We start from the raw sequence: 25854 nt of genomic DNA, 5'->3' as shown, positions 1-25854 counted from the left end.
GTTGCTCGACCCCAGGAAGAGTAGCTGCTGCCTTGGCAGGAACTAATGGGGATCCATAATAAACCCCAGGAAGAGTATCTGCTGCCTTGGCAGGAACTAATGGGGATCCATAATAAACCCCAGGAAGAGTATCTGCTGCCTTGGCAGGAACTAATGGGGATCCATAATAAACCCCAGGAAGAGTAGCTGCTGCCTTGGCAGGAACTAATGGGGATCCATAATAAACCCCAGGAAGAGTATCTGCTGCCTTGGCAGGAACTAATGGGGATCCATAATAAACCCCAGGAAGCGTATCTGCTGCCTTGGCAGGAACTAATGGGGATCCATAATAAACCCCAGGAAGCGTATCTGCTGCCTTGGCAGGAACTAATGGGGATCCATAATAAACCCCAGGAAGAGTAGCTGCTGCCTTGGCAGGAACTAATGGGGATCCATAATAAACCCCAGGAAGAGTATCTGCTGCCTTGGCAGGAACTAATGGGGATCCATAATAAACCCCAGGAAGAGTAGCTGCTGCCTTGGCAGGAACTAATGGGGATCCATAATAAACCCCAGGAAGAGTAGCTGCTGCCTTGGCAGGAACTAATGGGGATCCATAATAAACCCCAGGAAGAGTAGCTGCTGCCTTGGCAGGAACTAATGGGGATCCATAATAAACCCCAGGAAGAGTATCTGCTGCCTTGGCAGGAACTAATGGGGATCCATAATAAACCCCAGGAAGCGTATCTGCTGCCTTGGCAGGAACTAATGGGGATCCATAATAAACCCCAGGAAGAGTAGCTGCTGCCTTGGCAAGAACTAATGGGGATCCATAATAAACCCCAGGAAGAGTAGCTGCTGCCTTGGCAGGAACTAATGAGGATCCATAATAAACCCCAGGAAGAGTAGCTACTGCCTTGGCAGGATCTAATGGTGATCCATAATAAACCCAAATGGCACCCTATTCTCTATATAGTGCACTACATTTAACCCTGGTCAAACCTAGTGCACTGTATAGGGAATAGGGTGAAATTTGGTCCCCATCCTCTGTCCCTATATCTCTGTGTGTATCTTACCCAGCAGCAGTCTGTTAGAGGGTGTTCTGGCAGGGACACGACCATGTAGTCTTTCTTAGTGCAGACAGCCACCACCAACACTCCCTCCATGGTGAAGAAAGCCTCTAAACCTGTACCACCGGCTGTCAACAGGCTAGGCACCAAGGAGACAGGAAACACATCAATAACTGCCCCCTTGGGGGGATCAATAAAACATTGAATGGAATTGAATCTGATCCAACTGATGACTGGTGACAATATTAAGTTACTCTGCCTGTTACATACTTTTAAATCATATTGCTTTCAACGAGGGCTGTGGCGGTCATGACATTTTGCCAGACGGTTGTTGTCATGTAAAAGCCTGCTGGTCTCACGGTAATTGACCGGTAATGAACATATAAACACACGTGGTTGGAACATCTAATAATACATCTATGTAATAGACACCATCAGAATAAATAGAGGGTTTATTCAGGTCTAAAGAAACATTATGATGTGAATCAAATGGATTTCAGAAGAACAGAATATGAGTTCCGCTATGTTATCTGGCTGTGCTCCATGACATAGACTATAGGCCAGTTCCTTTAGCTGACAAGATATGCCTATAAGTCCCGTCTCATTATTTGATGATTGTATAGTAATAAGAATATAATAGAATTTAGCTGAATAAAATAGAAAGGATATTTCCCCCATTCCGGAGCGAGTGAGCACACGGTGGGTATGTTGAGTGTAAAAATGCTCATTTGAAATAGGTCCTATATATGCTAGATTTACAGTTATTTGGCAACTTTTACACTCAACATTCACCCATCAGTCTATTCTCAATGTAATCTTGTCTTTACTAATATGTACAGGCTTTCACCCTGCTTCTTTCTTCAAATGGATCATCACAGTGAGGGGAGGTTTAAAAGCATGATCATGTTTTGATGATAAGTGTTTGATGTGATTTTAGATTGATGTCAGAGTGGTTAGAGGGACAATAGAGCCCTGAGTACCAGGCCATTAGGACCTGATGGAGGGACAATAGAGCCCTGAGTACCAGGTCATTAGGACCTGATGGAGGGACAATAGAGCCCTGAGTACCAGGCCATTAGGACCTGATGGGGGTACAATAGAGCCCTGAGTACCAGGCCATTAGGACCTGATGGAGGGACAATAGATCCCTGAGTACCAGGCCATTAGGACCTGATGGAGGGACAATAGAGCCCTGAGTACCAGGCCATTAGGACCTGATGGAGTGACAACAGAGCCCTGAGTACCAGGCCATTAGGACCTGATGGAGGGACAATAGAGCCCTGAGTACCAGGCCATTAGGACCTGATGGAGGGACAATAGAGCCCTGAGTACCAGGCCATTAGGACCTGATGGAGTGCCAATAGATCCCTGAGTACCAGGCCATTAGGACCTGATGGAGGGACAATAGAGCCCTGAGTACCAGGCCATTAGGACCTGATGGAGTGACAACAGAGCCCTGAGTACAAGGCCACTAGGACCTGATGGGGGAACAATAGAGCCCTGAGTACCAGGCCATTAGGACCTGATGGAGGGACAATAGAGCCCTGAGTACCAGGCCATTAGGACCTGATGGAGGGACAATAGAGCCCTGAGTACCCGGCCATTAGGACCTGATGGAAGGACAATAGAGCCCTAAGTACCAGGCCATTAGGACCTGATGGGGGTACAATAGAGCCCTGAGTACCAGGCCATTAGGACCTGATGGAGTGCCAATAGATCCCTGAGTACCAGGCCATTAGGACCTGATGGAGGGAAAACAGAGCCCTGAGTACCAGGCCATTAGGACCTGATGGGGGTACAATAGAGCCCTGAGTACAAGGCCATTAGGACCTGATGGAGTGACCGTAGAGCCCTGAGTACCAGGCCATTAGGACCTGATGGAGTGACTGTAGAGCCCTGAGTACAAGGCCAGTAGGACCTGATGGGGGAACAATAGAGCCCTGAGTACAAGGCCATTAGGACCTGATGGAGTGACCGTAGAGCCCTGAGTACCAGTCCATTAGGACCTGATGGAGTGACTGTAGAGCCCTGAGTACCAGGCCAGTAGGACCTGATGGGGGAACAATAGAGCCCTGAGTACCAGGCCATTAGGACCTGATGGAGTGACAATAGAACCCTGAGTACCAGGCCATTAGGACCTGATGGAGTGACCGTAGAGCCCTGAGTACCAGGCCATTAGGACCTGATGGAGTGACTGTAGAGCCCTGAGTACAAGGCCAGTAGGACCTGATGGGGGAACAATAGAGCCCTGAGTACCAGGCCATTAGGACCTGATGGAGTGACAATAGAACCCTGAGTACCAGACCATTAGGACCTGATGGAGTGTCAATAGAGCCCTGAGTACCAGGCCATTAGCACCTGATGGAGTGCCAATAGAGCCCTGAGTACAAGGCCATTAGGACCTGATGGAGTGACAATAGAGCCCTGAGTACCAGGCCATTAGGACCTGATGGAGTGCCAATAGAGCCCTGAGTACTAGGCCATTAGGACCTGATGGAGTGACAATAGAGCCCTGAGTACCAGGCCATTAGTACCTGATGGAGTGCCAATAGAGCCCTGAGTACCAGGCCATTAGCACCTGATGGAGTGCCAATAGAGCCCTGAGTACCAGGCCATTAGGACCTGATGGTCGTTAGTGGGTAGGGTGCTAACAAAGCATGACCACAGTGCATGAGAGGAGATTACCGTGACTCAACAGTCACGTGGAATTTTACTGCGTTCATGACTCATGACTGCCAGTGTGGCAGTAATATGGTCACCGCAACATCCCATATTGAAAACAGAGACGTGGGGGGATTTTCGCCCTCATTGGGCCAGCACCGGCTCTCTTATTGGGCCAGCACCGGACTTGCTCATTGGGCCAGCACCGGCTCGCTCATTGGGCCAGCACTGACTCGCTCATTGGTCCAGCACCGGCTCGCTCATTGGGCCAGCACCGGCTCGCTCATTGGGCCAGCACACATCAAGCAGTAGTGTGGTCTTAGGTGTATCCCCATCTCTCCAGTCTGGTACCTGTACAGCTGTTTCCTGCGGGGACCTTTGCCCATACCCCGTGTCGCCGCCCCTGGTGCCCCAGCAGACGGGCGGGTGCTGGGCGTGGAGAACTCTGAGTGGTATTGTGGGAAGTCCATGTTGAGACAGAGCCAGGCGTGGAAGGAAAACCCACTGCCTGGCCAGCGCTGGACCGTGGGCACCATGATCCCTGCCAGGGGATGGGTCAGGTCAAAATACTGCAGGGCGCTGTTCCTCCCCTCCCTGGCCGCCATCGCCGCCAGCACCCGGATGATGCGGGCGCAGTAAGGGTGTGTCCCCGTCCTCTTCCCTGCCAACACGTCCTGCCCCTGGTAAGGGAGAGAATTTTATCTAAGGGTGGTCATGTGCTGTATATAGGGTGCTATCTAGACAGAGGGGTGCTATCTAGACAGAGGGGTGCTATCTGAACAGAGGGGTGCTATCTGGACAGAGGGGTGCTATCTGGACGAATGGGTGATATCTGGACGGAGGGGTGATATCTGGACGGAGGGGTGCAATCTGGACTGAGGGGTGCAATCTGGACGGAGGGGTGCAATCTGAACAGAGGGGTACTATCTGGACGGATGGGTGATATCTGGACGGAGGGGTTATATCTGGACGGAGAGGTTATATCTGGACGGAGGGGTTATATCTGGACGGAGGGGTGATATCTGGACGGAGGGGTTATATCTGGACGGAGGGGTTATATCTGGACGGAGGGGTGAAATCTGGACGGAGGGGTGAAATCTGGGTTAATTGTTAAGGTTGGTGATGTAGATGCTTCTATGTACAATGCCAAAATAAATTCCTAGTAACTTTTGTTGCATGGCAATAAGGTTCTGATTCTGAATGGTTTTACAGCGCCTTCTGTAAATATTGGGACAGTGAAGCACTTTTCTTTTGAAATCAAACAATGACTGAGGTTAAAGTGCGTACTGTCGTCTTTAATTTGAGGGTATTTTCATCCATATTGGGTAAACCATTTAGAAATTACAGCCCTTTTTAATACATTGTCCCCCATTTTTAGGAGACCAAAAGTATTGGGTCAAATTGACTTCTATGTGTATTAAAGCAGTCAGAAGTTTAATATTTGGTCCCATTTTCACACAATGACTACAGTATATCAAGCTGGTGACTGTACAAACTTGTTGGATGTATTTGCTGTTAATCTGAAACACAACAAAAACTATTTTGTGCCCAATAGAAATGAGTGGTAAATAATGTGTTGAGTCATTTTTATTGTAAATAAGAATAGAATGTTCCTTAGCATTTTATATCATACCCCCAAGACATGCTAACCTCTCACCATTACAATAACAGGGGAGGTTAGCATTTTATATCATACCCCCAAGACGTGCTAACCTCTCACCATTACAATAACAGGGGAGGTTAGCATTTTATATCATACCCCCAAGACATGCTAACCTCTCACCATTACAATAACAGGGGAGGTTAGCATTTTATATCATACCCCCAAGACATGCTAACCTCCCACCATTACAATAACAGGGGAGGTTAGCATTTTATATCATACCCCCAAGACATGCTAACCTCTCACCATTACAATAACAGGGGAGGTTAGCATTTTATATCATACCCCCAAGACATGCTAACCTCCCACCATTACAATAACAGGGGAGGTTAGCATTTTATATCATACCACCAAGACATGCTAACCTCCCACCATTACAATAACAGGGGAGGTTAGCATTTTATATCATACCCCCAAGACATGCTAACCTCTCACCATTACAATAACAGGGGAGGTTAGCATTTTATATCATACCCCCAAGACATGCTAACCTCCCACCATTACAATAACAGGGGAGGTTAGCATTTTATATCATACCCCCAAGACATGCTAACCTCCCACCATTACAATAACAGGGGAGGTTAGCATTTTATATCATACCCCCAAGACATGCTAACCTCTCACCATTACAATAACAGGGGAGGTTAGCATTTTATATCATACCCCCAAGACATGCTAACCTCCCACCATTACAATAACAGGGGAGGTTAGCATTTTATATCATACCCCCAAGACATGCTAACCTCTCACCATTACAATAACAGGGGAGGTTAGCATTTTATATCATACCCCCAAGACATGCTAACCTCCCACCATTACAATAACAGGGGAGGTTAGCATTTTATATCATACCCCCAAGACATGCTAACCTCTCACCATTACAATAACAGGGGAGGTTAGCATTTTATATCATACCCCCAAGACATGCTAACCTCCCACCATTACAATAACAGGGGAGGTTAGCATTTTATATCATATCCCCAAGACATGCTAACCTCTCACCATTACAATAACAGGGGAGGTTAGCATTTTATATCATACCCCCAAGACATGCTAACCTCCCACCATTACAATAACAGGGGAGGTTAGCATTTTATATCATACCCCCAAGACATGCTAACCTCTCACCATTACAATAACAGGGGAGGTTAGCATTTTATATCATACCCCCAAGACGTGCTAACCTCTCACCATTACAATAACAGGGGAGGTTAGCATTTTATATCATACCCCCAAGACATGCTAACCTCTCACCATTACAATAACAGGGGAGGTTAGCATTTTATATCATACCCCCAAGACATGCTAACCTCTCACCATTACAATAACAGGGGAGGTTAGCATTTTATATCATACCCCCAAGACATGCTAACCTCTCACCATTACAATAACAGGGGAGGTTAGCATTTTATATCATACCCCCAAGACATGCTAACCTCTCACCATTACAATAACAGGGGAGGTTAGCATTTTATATCATACCCCCAAGACATGCTAACCTCTCACCATTACAATAACAGGGGAGGTTAGCATTTTATATCATACCCCCAAGACATGCTAACCTCCCACCATTACAATAACAGGGGAGGTTAGCATTTTATATCATACCCCCAAGACATGCTAACCTCTCACCATTACAATAACAGGGGAGGTTAGCATTTTATATCATACCCCCAAGACATGCTAACCTCCCACCATTACAATAACAGGGGAGGTTAGCATTTTATATCATACCACCAAGACATGCTAACCTCCCACCATTACAATAACAGGGGAGGTTAGCATTTTATATCATACCCCCAAGACATGCTAACCTCTCACCATTACAATAACAGGGGAGGTTAGCATTTTATATCATACCCCCAAGACATGCTAACCTCCCACCATTACAATAACAGGGGAGGTTAGCATTTTATATCATACCCCCAAGACATGCTAACCTCCCACCATTACAATAACAGGGGAGGTTAGCATTTTATATCATACCCCCAAGACATGCTAACCTCTCACCATTACAATAACAGGGGAGGTTAGCATTTTATATCATACCCCCAAGACATGCTAACCTCCCACCATTACAATAACAGGGGAGGTTAGCATTTTATATCATACCCCCAAGACATGCTAACCTCTCACCATTACAATAACAGGGGAGGTTAGCATTTTATATCATACCCCCAAGACATGCTAACCTCCCACCATTACAATAACAGGGGAGGTTAGCATTTTATATCATACCCCCAAGACATGCTAACCTCTCACCATTACAATAACAGGGGAGGTTAGCATTTTATATCATACCCCCAAGACATGCTAACCTCCCACCATTACAATAACAGGGGAGGTTAGCATTTTATATCATATCCCCAAGACATGCTAACCTCTCACCATTACAATAACAGGGGAGGTTAGCATTTTATATCATACCCCCAAGACATGCTAACCTCCCACCATTACAATAACAGGGGAGGTTAGCATTTTATATCATACCCCCAAGACATGCTAACCTCTCACCATTACAATAACAGGGGAGGTTAGCATTTTATATCATACCCCCAAGACGTGCTAACCTCTCACCATTACAATAACAGGGGAGGTTAGCATTTTATATCATACCCCCAAGACATGCTAACCTCTCACCATTACAATAACAGGGGAGGTTAGCATTTTATATCATACCCCCAAGACATGCTAACCTCTCACCATTACAATAACAGGGGAGGTTAGCATTTTATATCATACCCCCAAGACATGCTAACCTCTCACCATTACAATAACAGGGGAGGTTAGCATTTTATATCATACCCCCAAGACATGCTAACCTCTCACCATTACAATAACAGGGGAGGTTAGCATTTTATATCATACCCCCAAGACATGCTAACCTCTCACCATTACAATAACAGGCGAGGTTAGTATTTTGGGTGGGGGTATGATATTTGGAGTATAAAGCCCAATTATTATTATTTTAAATGCTTCACTGTCCCAATAATTACGGAGGGCACTGTAAATGACTCTGTAAATGACTCTGTAAATGACTCTGTAAATGACTCTGTAAATGACTCTGTAAATGACTCTGTATATGACTCTGTAAATGACTCTGTAAATGACTCTGTATATTGCACTGTAGATTACACAAATTAAAGCATTACAGAGCATCATTTTGAAATCAAATACCTGGTCGAGGGGTCGGAGCAGCCTCAACAGAGACTTCAGCTCAGCAGGCCTCAGACAGAGAGACCCCATGTCCTGTAACATCCCCAGGAGGCCATCGGCACACTGGCGGTCCAGTCTCTGTGGCTGGGAGAGGACATGGAGCACAGCCCCCACCAGGCCGGCCTCCACAGCCACCGTACGGCAGGCCAGGGAGCCCCCGCAGACCGCAGCCAGCCACTGGGCTACCAGGAGCTGCAGGTCCCTCTGGGGGGCCAGGTCAGGCAGCCACTGTAGGAGGAGGAGGAGGGGCTGGTCGTTACTGACACCCAGGTGATGGGTGTGGGCGTGTTCCCCTTCCACCGCCTAGTGGAGAGAAGGAGAGGGAGAGAAAAGAGGAAGGCAATGAGAGAGGAGTGAGAGAGTCAGAGGTTTTTGTGGAAGTCCAAATATATCTAACCCACAGAACGATGACAAATAAAGGACTAATGGCCTTCATGACAACATGACATTCTCTCCCTTTACACTCTACATTAGTATCCCTTTAACCAGATGAAGTGAGGAAGTGTCGATCTGCTCACCATGTTCATGAGTTCCTGCAGCAGGCGTTTAGTGGGCTGACCCTGACTCTTCAGGACGTCAAACAGCTGGGAGTAGCCAATCCGCTCCTTGAAAACCTCCTGGAGGGAGAAGAACACAAAGACACAAATATAGACAGGCTCGTAATGTACAGAGACACAAATATAGACTGAGTGTACAGAGACACAAATATAGACAGGCCAGTAATGTACAGAGACACACATATAGACAGGCTAGTAATGTACAGAGACACACATATAGACAGGCCAGTAATGTACAGAGACACAAATATAGACAGGCCAGTAATGTACAGAGACACAAATATAGACAGGCCAGTAATGTACAGAGACACACATATAGACAGGCCAGTAATGTACAGAGACACAAATATAGACAGGCCAGTAATGCACAGAGACACAAATATAGACAGGCCAGTAATGTACAGAGACACACATATAGACAGGCCAGTAATGTACAGAGACACAAATATAGACAGGCCAGTAATGTACAGAGACACAAATATAGACAGGCCAGTAATGTACAGAGACACAAATATAGACAGGCTAGTAATGTACAGAGACACAAATATAGACAGGCCAGTAATGTACAGAGACACACATATAGACAGGCCAGTAATGTACAGAGACACAAATATAGACAGGCCAGTAATGTACAGAGACACAAATATAGACAGGCCAGTAATGTACAGAGACACACATATAGACAGGCCAGTAATGTACAGAGACACACATATAGACAGGCCAGTAATGTACAGCGACACACATATAGACAGGCCAGTAATGTACAGAGACACACATATAGACAGGCCAGTAATGTACAGAGACACACATATAGACAGGCCAGTAATGTACAGAGACACAAATATAGACAGGCCAGTAATGTACAGAGACACACATATAGACAGGCCAGTAATGTACAGAGACACACATATAGACAGGCCAGTAATGTACAGACACACAAATATAGACAGGCCAGTAATGTACAGAGACACAAATATAGACAGGCCAGTAATGTACAGAGACACACATATAGACAGGCCAGTAATGTACAGAGACACACATATAGACAGGCCAGTAATGTACAGACACACAAATATAGACAGGCCAGTAATGTACAGAGACACAAATATAGACAGGCCAGTAATGTACAGAGACACACATATAGACAGGCCAGTAATGTACAGAGACACACATATAGACAGGCTAGTAATGTACAGAGACACACATATAGACAGGCTAGTAATGTACAGAGACACAAATATAGACAGGCCAGTAATGTACAGAGACACACATATAGACAGGCCAGTAATGTACAGAGACACAAATATAGACAGGCCAGTAATGTACAGAGACACACATATAGACAGGCCAGTAATGTACAGAGACACACATATAGACAGGCTAGTAATGTACAGAGACACACATATAGACAGGCTAGTAATGTACAGAGACACAAATATAGACAGGCCAGTAATGTACAGAGACACACATATAGACAGGCCAGTAATGTACAGAGACACACATATAGACAGGCCAGTAATGTACAGAGACACACATATAGACAGGCTAGTAATGTACAGAGACACAAATATAGACAGGCCAGTAATGTACAGAGACACAAATATAGACAGGCTAGTAATGTACAGAGACACAAATATAGACAGGCTAGTAATGTACAGAGACACAAATATAGACAGGCCAGTAATGCACAGAGACACAAATATAGACAGGTCAGTAATGTACAGAGACACAAATATGCCTCCCAAACGGCAACCTATTCTCTATATAGAACCCTATGGGCCCTGGTCAAAAGCAGTGCACTATACAGGGAATAGGTTGCCATTTGGGACAGAGAAAGAATGAAAGAACTTCCTCCCTGGCAAAGAGCCACACAACAGACAGGAGGATAATGAGACTGTCTAAACAAGAATGAAAACAGTGTCAAGCCTTATCCGGCTCTTTTTCTGTTCTGATAACGTGTGTGTGTCAGACAGAGGAAGATGGTACTAGAACTATGATTGTGTGATGAAAAGCCTTGCCTAAGACCTGAAGACTGTGTAATCTCCCTGAAAGACTGCCTAAGACCTGAAGACTGTGTAATCTCCCTGAAAGACTGCCTAAGACCTGAAGACTGTGTAATCTCCCTGAAAGACTGCCTAAGACCTGAAGACTGTGTAATCTCCCTGAAAGACTGCCTAAGACCTGAAGACTGTGTAATCTCCCTGAAAGACTGCCTAAGACCTGAAGACTGTGTAATCTCCCTGAAATACTGCCTAAGCTTCAACTGGGAGAGCTAATGTAGTCTGGATGACCAGGGTTCAATACCCAGCGGGCCACACTAGTTGTAGAAATCCTTACCTTGGCAGAAGGGGAGTTACTCATGATGGATGTGAGGACTCCGAGGGCATGGACTGTAATGCAGTCGGAACCTTTCTCCAAAACCTACACAGTCAGGGGGACATAATAATATGTGACACCGCAGACTTAACATACAATATTGTACAGGTGACACCCCACACCAACTCAAGGGGACATATATACATGAAAACACACACAGGGAAAAGACAGAAGTTACCATAACAACTGGGTCAATCAATGACAGGTGTTGACATGCAGAACCCAAACCATCACACAACTAATAAGATTGTAAAAGTCTTCTGACACACAAGCAAAACCCATTGTTACACAATAACCGAGCACTGCATAGGACACAGAGCCACTGCTGCCACCATCACACATCTACAACCACAAGACATTGTGAAAGATACCAAACCAGCAGACATGCAGGAGGACGATCCCAACAGGAGCCTTGAGACAGTGAGGTGATACATGCTTGGAGAGATGAGGACACACACACACACACACAATCTGACCTACTGATGACAGCAGGACACTCAGCCTCTCTTAGAGAATATAGTGTGTAAGAAGAGAGAGAGGCTCATATCCACCCGCAATAACACACTGGACGACTGAACTACCCAGCTACACACCATTACACTCGTTATATTCTAAAACCAGACATTTTTGACAGAATCTGGAAACCGTATGTGGACCATCTTAGAGAATGTTCTCTATAGTGGCCGTTTTGTTTCTGTCGGTGAATGGCAGTTTGTTTTAGATACATTTTTCCCCCTGTGTTTTGTTCCTGGATCCCTCTGTGAGAATGAATGTATTTAGATTTGGGGGGTGGAGATGGGGGCTGTATACTTGACTGAGTTCTGTAGAAAAACGAACTAATGGTCAACAACAAAAAAAGAAGAGAGAGAGCTACTAGTACACAGATCATCCCTCCATCTCTCTGAGCTCTTTAAACAGGATGCCTCTTTACCAGGAAGTCTGGTCAGTCGCCCTCATTTGTAGATTATGCCGTAGGGGAATTATACTATGTAGCTATAGACTGAGGTGGGTGGGGGAGGTGAGAAGAGAGGAGAAGAGGGAGAGGAGAGAGCATGAGAGAATGAAAGAGTGTGTGAAAGAGAGGGCAAGACAGAGAGAGATAAAGAGAGGAGGAGAGAGAGAGAGAGAGAAGAGGCTGAGTTTTCTGCTGACAGTCAGACCTATTTCAACATGATCGTGGAGGGAAAGTACCTGGTCTACTTCCACCTCTGTGTCCGTGAGCAAACGTGTGGTGAGGTCACACACCCCCTCACGCTCCGACCTACACCTTTTACTGTGATAGAGCTACAGGACAGGACACACAAACGGACAGACAGACAGAGACAATGTCAACTCAGAGAGGACCATGTTTGGCTCTCCACTGTGGCAGCACCCTTGCTGCAGTAGGGACACACCTGCTGCAGTATGGACACACCTGCTGCAGTATGGACACACCTGCTGCAGTATGGACACACCTTTGAAACCACTGACATTTGAACAGACAGACAGACAGACAGACAGACAACAGACAGACGACAGGACAGACAGACAGACAGACAGACAGGACAGACAGAAGACAGACAGACAGACAGACAGACAGACAGACAGACAGACAGACAGACTAAGACAGACAGACAGACAGACAGACAGACAGGACAGACAGACAGACAGACAGACAGGATCGACAGACAGACAGACAGACAGACAGACAGACAACAGGACAGACAGACAGACAGACCAGACAAGACCAGACAGACAGACAGACAGCAGACGACGACAGAACAGACAGACAGAAGACAGACAGACAGAAGACAGACAGAGACAGACAGGACAGACAGACAGACAGACAGACAGACAGAAGACAGACAGACAGACAGACAGACAGACAGACAGACAGACAGACAGAACAGACAGACAGACAGACAGACAGACAGACAGACAGACAGACAGACAGAAGACAGACAGACAGACAGACAGACAGACAGACAGACAGACAGACAGACAGACAGACAGACAGACAGACAGACAGACAGGACAGACAGACAGACAGACAGACAGACAGACAGACAGACAGACAGACAGACAGACCAGACAGACAGACAGACAGACAGACAGACAGACAGACAGACAGACAGACAGACAGACAGACAGACAGACAGACAGACAGACAGACAGACAGACAGACAGACAGACAGACAGACAGACAGAACAGACAGACAGACAGACAGACAGACAGACAGAACGACAGACAGACAGACAGACAGACAGACAGACAGACAGACAGACAGACAGGACAGACAGACAGACAGACAAGACAGACAGACAGACAGGAGCACAGACAGACGACAGACAGACAGACAGACAGACAGACAGACAGACAGACAGACAGACAGACAGACAGACAGACAGACAGGACGCGACAGACAGACATGCACAGACCGGACCGCAGACAGACCAGACAGACAGACAGACAGACAGACAGACAGACGACAGACAGACAGACAGAAGACAGACAGACAGACAGGACAGACAGACAGACAGGCAGACAGACAGGAAGACAGACAGACAAAAGACAGACAGACAGACAGACCGACAGACAGACAGACAGACAGACAGACAGACAGGAAAGACAGAAGAAAGACAGACAGACAGCAGACAGGACAGCAGGACAGACAGACAAAAGACAGACAGACAGACCGACAGACAGACAGGACAGACGGACAGACAGACAGACGACAGAAGACAGACAGAAGACAGACAGACGACGACAGACAGACAGACAGACAGACAGACAGACAGACAGACAGACAGACAGACAGACAGACAGACAGACAGACAGACAGACAGACAGACAGACAGACAGACAGACAGACAGACAGACAGACAGACAGACAGAAAGAAGAAAGAAAGAAAGAAGGACAGACCTTGCTGTTCTGGATGAGTCGGAGGATGTGTTCGAAGCAGTTGTTGTTGAGGAAGATGGCCTGCAGCACCGGTCTGTCTGAACACTGCAGGATCTCAGGAATCGAAGCTGTTGAGGACAATACGACTCATCATCAACAACACCATAAATAACTTGTCACATTTACAACAATAATAAATAACTGGCCTTCAGAGATAAACCTTCATATAGAAGAGAGATGTCTCATGTTTTGACTGTCAGACAGTCTGTGGGCCAGTCTGAGGGCCAATCTGAGGGCCAGTCTGTTGGTGCTATCATGCCAACTCCCTGTCACTCATTATCATGCCATGTTTGGCTTGAGAAGGACAGCAATGAAGTTGGCCCCATATGGAACAGATATAGAAGACAAGATTCCTGTATGTTCTACCTGGAAGTAATACATATTGCAGCAAACACGCATCCAAGATTCATAGAAGATTCTTGTAACATCTCAATCAATCAAATGTATTTATAAAGCCCTTTTAACACCAGCCGATGTCACATCAGCTGATATGGGTGGTTAACATTGAGACACAACAGATATGCTGCATGTATTATATTAAAAACGTACATGTCAGCTAAGCCTTCGGAGGTCTCCCATACACATTTTAATACCTTGCATACCACTGTCTGACGTCCTGCAACATGAGACTTACTGAAGAAAGAAGAAAAGTCCGCCGTGAGCAGGAGGAGGAGAGGAGGAAGAGGAAGAGAGGAGGAGAGGGGTAGAGGAAGATGAGAAGGGGAGGAAAGGAGGAGAGGAGGAGAGGAGTAGAGGAGGAGAGGAAGATGAGAAGGGGAGGAAAGGAGGAGAGGAGGAGAGGAGGAGAGGGGAAGAGGAGGAGAGGAAGAGGAGGATGAGGAGGAAAGGAGGAAGAGATGAGGGGGAGGGGGACAAATAGGGAAAGAATAAGGAGAGGAGGAGGAGGAGGAGGATGAGGAAGAGGAGGAATGACTCAGTAACAGCAGTGAATCTATTTTGTTATTAAGTGGCGATCCCTCAACAATCATTCTCATGATAGAACATTGGTAGTAGTCAGTGACAAATATCAAAGCTGTGCCACCAGAGACTCTGGGATCGAGCCCAGGCTCTGTCGCAGCCGGCAGCGACCGGGAGGTCTGTGGGGCAATGCACAATTGGCCTAGCGTCGTCCGGGTTAGGGAGGGTTTGGCCGGTAGGGATGTCCTTGTTTCATCGCGCACCAGCGACTCCTGTGGCGGGACGGGAGCAGTGCACTACTAACCAGGTGTACAGTGTTTCCTCCGACACATTGGTGCAGCTGGCTTCCGGGTTGGATGCGCGCTGTGTTAAGAAGCAGTGCGACTTGGTTGGGTTGTGTTTCAGAGGACGCATGGCTCTCGACCTTTGTCTCTCCCGAGCCCGTACGGGAGTTGTAGCGATGAGACAAGATAGTAACTACTAACAATTGGATACCACGAAGAAAAAAATCTATAAGGAAAGCATTTCTTTTTGTAGAGGTTACATTGTCAGAACATACACTTTCTTATAATATTCATAGATCACTCTTATAATTCCTATCTATGTAGGAAATTCATCACAATCATATAATGAATTGTTTATGTCATATAAGGGATATACCCTATATTATACAAAAATATGTGGACACCCCTTCAAATTATTGGATTCGGCTATTTCAGCCCCACCTGTTGGTGACAGGTGAATAACATTGAGCACACAGCCATGCAATCTCCATAGACGGCAGGTAGCCTAGTGGTTAGAGCATTGGACTAGTAACCGAAAGGTTGCAAGATCGAATCCCTGAGCTGACAAGGTAAACCTCTGTCATTCTACCAGTAGAATGGCCTTACTGAAGAGCTCAGTTACTTTCAACGTGGCACTGTCATAGAATGCCACCTTTCCAACCAATGTCTGCCCTGCTAGTGCTGCCCCGGTCGAATAGAAGTGCAAATGTCTGCCCTGCTAGTGCTGCCCCGGTCGAATAGAAGTACAAATGTCTGCCCTGCTAGTGCTGCCCCGGTCGAATAAAAGTGCTGTTATTGTGAAGTGCAAACGTTTATAAGCAACAACGGCTCAGCCATGAAATGGTAGGACACATAAGCTCACAGAATGGGACCACCGAGTGCTGAAGCGCACAGCGTGTAAAAATCGTCTGTCCTCGGTTGCAACACTCACTACAGAGTTCCAAACTGCCTCTGGAAGCAATGTCAGCACAAAAACTGTTCATCGGGAGCTTCATGAAATGGGTTTCCATGGCCGGGCAGCCGCACACAAGCCTAAGATCACCATGTGCAATGCCAAGCGTGGGCTGGAGTGGTGTAAAGCTCGCCACCATTGGACTCTGGAGCAGTGAAAACACGTTCTCTGGAGCGATGAATCACTCTTCACCATCTGGCAGTCCCAGATTCGTCAATCGGTTTGTCAGATACCAGGAGAACCCTACCTGCCCCAATGCACAGAGTCAACTGTAAAGTTTGGTGGAGGAGGAACAATGGTCTGAGGCTGTCATTCATGGTTCGGGCTAGGCCCCTTAGTTCCAGTGAAAGGAAAACGTAATGCTACAGCATACAATAAATGTAAATATATGTTTGTCTATGGAGATTGCATGGCTGTCAGCGAATCTGGGTTTGTGGCTGAAATAGCCTAATCCACTAATTGAAAGGGGTGTCCACATACTTTTGTCCATATAGTGTATAAGACAAAACGTACTAAATCTTACCAGTTACTTAATTAGATTTCTATACTAATAATCTTCTTCTGTCATAGAAGATTGTTATTTGTTTTTCATGGTTGTTTTCCATATGGGGCATGATGGCAGCGTAGCCTAGTGGTTAGAGCGTTGGACTAGTAACCGGAAGGTTGCAAGTTCAAACCCCCGAGCTGATAAGGTACAAATCTGTCGTTCTGCCCCTGACCAGGCAGTTAACCCACTGTTCCTAGGCCGTCATTGAAAATAAGAATTTGTTCTTAACTGACTTGCCTAGTTAAATAAAGGTAAAATAAAATAAATAAAGTGGGACCAGACTAATATTTGGGGAGTGTATTTTGGATGATGAGGCCTCTTACTCAGCATGTGACTCTGGAGAGTGATGAGGTGTTCCTCCCAGCTCTGCCCGTCCTCCTGCTCGTTCCCTAACCCTGGAGGCCGGTTCCAGTTCAGGACCTGGAAGTATCAGAAACAGTTGCATACCTCCATTAACTCAAACACTAATGCCATGCTAACCACACTCCTACCCTCCACCAGACCAAGCTTCAATTGATAGAAAAGAGCAGACACTTACAGCTGTCCCACCAAGATCAAGCTACTACAGCCACTGCTGCTGCTACTACAGCCACTGCTACTACAGCCACTGCTGCTGCTACTACAGCCACTGCTGCTGCTACTACAGCCACTGCTGCTGCTGCTGCTACTGCTGCTACTACTACAGCCACTGCTGCTGCTACTACAGCCACTGCTGCTGCTGCTACTACTACAGCCACTGCTGCTGCTACTACAGCCACTGCTGCTGCTGCTGCTACTGCTGCTACTACTACAGCCACTGCTGCTGCTACTACAGCCACTGCTGCTGCTGCTACTACTACAGCCACTGCTGCTACTACTACAGCCACTGCTGCTACTACTACAGCCATTGCTGCTGCTGCTACAGCCACTGCTACTACTACTACAGCCACTGCTACTACTACTACAGCCACTGCTACTACTACTACCGCCACTGCTACTGCTACTACAGCTGCTGCTACTACAGCCACTGCTACTACTACTACAGCCACTGCTGCTGCTGCTACAGCCACTGCTGCTGCTACTACAGCCACTGCTGCTGCTACTACAGCCACTGCTACTACTACTACAGCCACTGCTGCTGCTGCTACAGCCACTGCTGCTGCTACTACAGCCACTGCTGCTGCTACTACAGCCACTGCTACTACTACTACAGCCACTGCTGCTGCTGCTACAGCCACTGCTGCTGCTACTACAGCCACTGCTGCTGCTACTACTACAGCCACTGCTGCTGCTACTACTACAGCCACTGCTGCTGCTACTACTACAGCCACTGCTGCTGCTGCTACAGCCACTGCTGCTGCTACTACAGCCACTGCTGCTGCTGCTACAGCCACTGCTGCTGCTACTACAGCCACTGCTGCTGCTACTACAGCCACTGCTGCTACTACTACAGCCACTGCTGCTGCTACTACTACAGCCACTGCTGCTGCTGCTACAGCCACTGCTGCTGCTACTACAGCCACTGCTGCTGCTACTACAGCCACTGCTGCTACTACTACAGCCACTGCTGCTGCTACTACAGCCACTGCTGCTACTACAGCCACTGCTGCTGCTACTACAGCCACTGCTGCTGCTACAGCCACTGCTGCTACTATAGCCACTGCTGCTGCTACTACAGCCACTGCTGCTGCTACTACAGCCACTGCTGCTGCTACTACAGCCACTGCTGCTGCTACTACAGCCACTGCTGCTGCTGCTGCTACAGCCACTGCTGCTGCTGCTACTACAGCCACTGCTGCTGCTACTACTACAGCCACTGCTGCTGCTACTACTACAGCCACTGCTGCTACTACTACAGCCACTGCTGCTACTACAGCCACTGCTGCTGCTACTACAGCCACTGCTGCTGCTACTACAGCCACTGCTGATACCACTACTACTACTGCTGCTGCTACTACAGCTGCTGCTACTACAGCCACTACTACTACTGCTACTGCTACTACAGCCACTGCTGCTGCTACTACTACAGCCACTGCTGCTGCTACTACTACAGCCACTGCTGCTGCTGCTACAGCCACTGCTGCTGCTACTACAGCCACTGCTGCTGCTACTACAGCCACTGCTGCTGCTACTACAGCCACTGCTGCTGCTACTACAGCCACTGCTGCTACTACTACAGCCACTACTGCTGCTGCTACTACAGCCACTGCTGCTGCTACTACAGCCACTACTGCTGCTACTACAGCCACTACTGCTGCTACTACAGCCACTACTACTACTACAGCCACTGCTGCTGCTACTACAGCCACTACTGCTGCTGCTACTACAGCCACTGCTGCTACTACAGCCACTGCTGCTGCTACTACAGCCACTACTGCTACTGCTACTACAGCCACTGCTGCTGCTACTACTACAGCCACTGCTGCTGCTACTACTACAGCCACTGCTGCTGCTACTACAGCCACTGCTGCTGCTACTACAGCCACTGCTGCTGCTACTACAGCCACTGCTGCTGCTACTACAGCCACTGCTGCTGCTACTACAGCCACTGCTGTTACTACTACAGCCACTACTGCTGCTGCTACTACAGCCACTGCTGCTGCTACTACAGCCACTACTGCTGCTACTACAGCCACTACTGCTGCTACTACAGCCACTACTACTACTACAGCCACTGCTACTGCTACTACAGCCACTACTGCTGCTGCTACTACAGCCACTGCTGCTACTACAGCCACTGCTGCTGCTACTACAGCCACTACTGCTGCTGCTACTACAGCCACTGCTGCTGCTACTACAGCCACTACTGCTGCTGCTGCTACTACAGCCACTGCTGCTGCTACTACAGCCACTGCTGCTGCTACTACAGCCACTGCTGCTGCTGCTACTATAGCCACTGCTGCTGCTACTACAGCCACTGCTGCTGCTGCTACTACAGCCACTGCTGCTACTACTACAGCCACTGCTACTACAGCCACTGCTACTACTGCTACTACAGCCACTGCTGCTGCTACTACAGCCACTGCTGCTACTACAGCCACTGCTGCTACTACAGCCACTGCTGCTACTGCTACTACAGCCACTACTGCTGCTACTACAGCCACTGCTGCTGCTACTACAGCCACTACTGCTGCTACTACAGCCACTGCTACTACTACTACAGCCACTGCTGCTGCTGCTACTACAGCCACTGCTGCTGCTACTACTACAGCCACTGCTACTGCTACTACAGCCACTACTGCTGCTGCTACTACAGCCACTGCTGCTACTACAGCCACTGCTGCTGCTACTACAGCCACTACTGCTGCTGCTACTACAGCCACTGCTGCTGCTACTACAGCCACTACTGCTGCTGCTGCTACTACAGCCACTGCTGCTGCTACTACAGCCACTGCTGCTGCTACTACAGCCACTGCTGCTGCTGCTACTATAGCCACTGCTGCTGCTACTACAGCCACTGCTGCTGCTGCTACTACAGCCACTGCTGCTACTACTACAGCCACTGCTACTACAGCCACTGCTACTACTGCTACTACAGCCACTGCTGCTGCTACTACAGCCACTGCTGCTACTACAGCCACTGCTGCTACTACAGCCACTGCTGCTACTGCTACTACAGCCACTACTGCTGCTACTACAGCCACTGCTGCTGCTACTACAGCCACTACTGCTGCTACTACAGCCACTGCTACTACTACTACAGCCACTGCTGCTGCTGCTACTACAGCCACTGCTGCTGCTACTACTACAGCCACTGCTGCTACTACTACAGCCACTGCTGCTACTACAGCCACTGCTGCTGCTACTACAGCCACTGCTACTACTACTACAGCCACTGCTGCTGCTGCTACTACAGCCACTGCTGCTGCTACTACAGCCACTGCTGCTGCTACTACAGCCACTGCTGATACCACTGCTACTACTGCTGCTGCTACTACAGCTGCTGCTACTACAGCCACTACTACTACTGCTACTGCTACTACAGCCACTGCTGCTACTACTACAGCCACTGCTGCTGCTACTACAGCCACTGCTGATACCACTACTACTACTGCTGCTGCTACTACAGCTGCTGCTACTACAGCCACTACTACTACTGCTACTGTTACTACAGCCACTGCTGCTGCTACTACAGCCACTGCTGCTGCTACTACAGCCACTGCTGCTGCTACTACAGCCACTGCTGATACCACTACTACTGCTGCTGCTACTACAGCTGCTGCTACTACAGCCACTACTACTACTGCTACTGCTACTACAGCCACTGCTGCTACTACTACAGCCACTGCTGCTACTACAGCCACTGCTGCTGCTACTACAGCCACTGCTGCTGCTACTACAGCCACTACTGCTGCTACTACAGCCACTGCTACTACTACTACAGCCACTGCTGCTGCTGCTACTACAGCCACTGCTGCTGCTACTACTACAGCCACTGCTGCTGCTACTACTACAGCCACTGCTGCTGCTACTACTACAGCCACTGCTGCTGCTACTACTACAGCCACTGCTGCTGCTACTACAGCCACTGCTGCTGCTACTACTACAGCCACTGCTGCTGCTGCTACTACAGCCACTGCTGCTGCTACTACTACAGCCACTGCTGCTGCTACTACTACAGCCACTGCTGCTACTACAGCCACTGCTGCTGCTACTACAGCCACTACTGCTACTACTACAGCCACTGCTGCTGCTGCTACTACAGCCACTGCTGCTGCTACTACAGTCACTGCTGCTGCTGCTACAGCCACTGCTGCTGCTGCTACAGCCACTGCTGATGCTACAGCCACTGCTGCTGCTACTACAGCCACTGCTGCTGCTACTACAGCCACTGCTGCTGCTGCTACAGCCACTGCTGCTGCTGCTACAGCCACTGCTGATGCTACAGCCACTGCTGCTGCTACTACAGCCACTGCTGCTGCTACTACAGCCACTGCTGCTGCTACAGCCACTGCTGCTGCTACTACAGCCACTGCTGCTGCTACTACAGCCACTGCTGCTGCTACTACAGCCACTACTGCTGCTACTACAGCCACTGCTACTACTACTACAGCCACTGCTGCTGCTGCTACTACAGCCACTGCTGCTACTACAGCCACTGCTGCTGCTACTACAGCCACTGCTGCTGCTACTACAGCCACTGCTGCTGCTACTACAGCCACTGCTGCTGCTACTACTACAGCCACTACTGCTGCTACTACAGCCACTGCTACTACTACTACAGCCACTGCTGCTGCTGCTACTACAGCCACTGCTGATACCACTACTACTACTACTGCTGCTGCTACTACAGCTGCTGCTACTACAGCCACTACTACTACTGCTGCTGCTACTACAGCTGCTGCTACTACAGCCACTGCTGATACCACTACTACTACTGCTGCTGCTACTACAGCTGCTGCTACTACAGCCACTACTACTACTGCTGCTGCTACTACAGCTGCTGCTACTACAGCCACTGCTGATAACACTACTACTACTGCTGCTGCTACTACAGCTGCTGCTACTACAGCCACTGTTGCTACAGCCACTGCTGATACCACTACTACTACTTCTCCTACTGCTGTTACTCCTACTACTACTACTATCCCTGCTGCTGCTCCTCCTACTGCTGTTGCTACTACCTGGAAGTAGCCATCCAACACGGTCCTGATCTCCAGCCGGCGCTCTGCAGGACTACTGGAGTGGAGGGTATGCACCATTGCAGTCAGGCACTGCAGGGTCAGCCGTAGCAGCGTGGGGTCCTTGGGGTTGGAGGAGGTCCGGAGGCACCAGGCTCGGAGTACAGAAAGAAGGTCCTCCACAGACTGCAGGGTGATGGAGAGCAGGCCGTTCTTCTGGAATGCATAGATACCGTACATATGAGTTAACACACACACACACACACACACACAATTCTGAAGAGAGGTACAGTAGGAGTGCTTTACCTTGCTGCCACTGATGACAGCCCCTTGGAGATGGACCAATCGGAGAGCGAGGTCCTCTGGGATCTGCTGGCTGTCCTTCAGGCTGTCTGTGAACCAACGACACATTGATGATTGTTGTTTTGACAGGCTGTCTGTGAACCACATATTGATGGTTGGTGTTTTGACAGTTTGACAGGCTGTCTGTGAACCACATATTGATGGTTGGTGTTTTGACAGGCTGTCTGTGAACCACATATTGATGGTTGGTGTTTTGATGACATGGAAATCTAGCCTGAGCATCAGTCTGTACCATCATGCCAACTCCTTGTCGCTCACTGTCATACTAAAAGGTTATGCTTGACAATGAGCAATGGAGTTGACAAGAGCACTTACAGATTTGAGACCAGGCTACAGAAGGAGACAACAGGCCTGGTACCAGGCTACAAAAGGAGACAACAGGCCTGGGACCAGGCTACAGAAGGAGACAACAGATTTGGGACCAGGCTAATGGCAATATATTGTACAGTCGTGGCCAAAAGTTTTGAGAATGACACAAATATACATTTTCACAAAGTTTGCTGCCTCAGTTTGTATGATGGCAATTTGCATATACTCCAGAATGTTATGAAGAGTGATCAGATGAATTGCAATTAATGGCAAAGTCCCTCTTTGCCATGTAAATGAACTGAATGCCAAAAAAAGGATTTCCACTGCATTTCAGCCCTGCCTCAAAAGGACCCAGACCTTAATCCCATTGAGAACTTGTGGTCAATCCTCAAGAGGCGGGTGGACAAACAAACAACCCACAAATTCTGACAAACTCAAAGCATTGATTATGCAAGAATGGGCTGCCATCAGTCAGGATGTGGCCCAGAAGTTAATTGACAGCATGCCAGGGCTGATTGCAGAGGTCTTGAAAAAGAAGGGTCAACACTGCAAATATTGACTCTTTGCATCAACTTCATGTAATTGTCAATAAAAGCCTTTGACGCTTATGAAATGCTTGTAATTATACTTTAATTATAATTATACAGTATTCCATAGTAACATCTGACAAAATCATCTAAAGACACTGAAGCAGCCAACTTCGTGGAAATGAATATTTGTGTCATTCTCAAAACGTCTGGCCATGACTGTACAAGACAGAATGCACAGCCAGTACACTGTGATGTCATAAAGAGATGTGGAAATCCAAGGCACACTGGGACAGCATTGAGAAATAGCAGGATGTGGGTTGAGCCCTCGTTAGGCAAGGTTATGTATCAAGACAATGGAGATGCCATAAGCCTTAGTAATAGGTCCAACAACAGCTAGTAGTATTATACACACCAGAGGCTGAGCCCACTGGGCTCTGGTCAAAAGCACTGCACTATATAGGGAATACAGTGCCCACTGGGCTCTGGTCAAAAGCACTGCACTATATAGGGAAAACGGTGCCCACTGGGCTCTGGTCAAAAGCACTGCACTATATAGGGAATACAGTGCAGACTGGGCTCTGGTCAAAAGCACTGCACTATATAGGGAATACAGTGCCCACTGGGCTCTGGTCACAAAAACTGTACTATATAGGGAATACAGTGCCCACTGGGCTCTGGTCAAAAGCACTGCACTATATAGGGAATACGGTGCCCACTGGGCTCTGGTCAAAAACACTGCACTATATAGGGAATACGGTGCCCACTGGGCTCTGGTCAAAAGCACTGCACTATATAGGGAATACAGTGCCCACTGGGCTCTGGTCAAAAGCACTGCACTATGTAGGGAATACAGTGCCCACTGGGCTCTGGTCAAAAGCACTGCACTATATAGGGAATACAGTGCCCACTGGGCTCTGGTCAAAAGCACTGCACTATATAGGAAATACAGTGCCCACTGGGCTCTGGTCAAAAGCACTGCACTATATAGGGAATACAGTGCCCACTGGGCTCTGGTCAAAAGCACTGCACTATATAGGGAATACAGTGCCCACTGGGCTCTGGTCAAAAACACTGCACTATATAGGGAATACAGTGCCCACTGGGCTCTGATCAAAAACACTGCACTATATAGGGAATACAGTGCCCACTGGGCTCTGGTCAAAAGCACTGCACTATATAGGGAATACAGTGCCAACTGGGATGCAGTTCAACCACTTCCCTCTCTCAATAGCATGGTGTTAACAGTCATGTCGAGCTTCCTGTAATCTACAGACTCAACTTGTCCAGACAGGTTTCCCACATGGTTTACAGATTAGCTCCGTGCTAATCAAAGGACACTAGCAACAGAAGTGTTTAATAAACTAAGATCCCAGTGAGAGAACACTGCTAATTAGAAAATAACATAATTCACTTTAGATCAAGACAGAACATATCGACTGGACTCTTGCCCACTGTGTTTCTCCAAAGGGAGAAAAGTACATTTTGAACAGCCTAAAGGAAAGCTGTATATTACTGGACCAGGAGAACAGGCTAGTATAAAGGTAGTCTGAGTAGTTATATATACACAGAGATATATGAATAGAGGTAGTTAATACACAGAGATATATGAATAGACGTAGTTAATACACAGAGATATATGAATAGACGTAGTTATATATACAGAGATATATATGAATAGACGTAGTTAATACACAGAGATATATATGAATAGAGGTAGTTAATACACAGAGATATATGAATAGACGTAGTTAATACACAGAGATATATATGAATAGATGTGTGCTGAATGAAGTCTACAGTGGGACTCAGTGGAAGCTGTTTTGAGGAAGGAGTAGTACAATTGGGACCATAGGCTGTAAGAGAGAAGTTACTCAGGATAGTGTGGTG

General features: G+C 47.7%; 1 protein-coding gene across 1 annotated transcript in view; it reads right to left on the bottom strand.

The window, feature by feature from the left end:
• The window catches only part of nbeal2 (neurobeachin-like 2), a gene marked incomplete in the record, with an annotated part of 127642 nt that overhangs the window by 68230 nt on the left and 33558 nt on the right, over positions 1-25854 (bottom strand). The window contains 10 exon segments of the mRNA XM_031811792.1: positions 1056-1188; positions 4062-4390; positions 8551-8892; positions 9108-9206; positions 11484-11567; positions 12714-12806; positions 14426-14532; positions 17489-17585; positions 22769-22981; positions 23072-23157. Of these exon segments, the coding sequence (XP_031667652.1) occupies positions 1056-1188; positions 4062-4390; positions 8551-8892; positions 9108-9206; positions 11484-11567; positions 12714-12806; positions 14426-14532; positions 17489-17585; positions 22769-22981; positions 23072-23157 (1583 nt within the window).

This window comes from Oncorhynchus kisutch, unplaced genomic scaffold, assembly GCF_002021735.2.
Source record: "Oncorhynchus kisutch isolate 150728-3 unplaced genomic scaffold, Okis_V2 Okis02a-Okis13b_hom, whole genome shotgun sequence".
Classification (NCBI taxonomy): Eukaryota; Metazoa; Chordata; class Actinopteri; order Salmoniformes; family Salmonidae; genus Oncorhynchus; species Oncorhynchus kisutch.
This window is presented reverse-complemented; position numbering and strand designations above follow the sequence as displayed.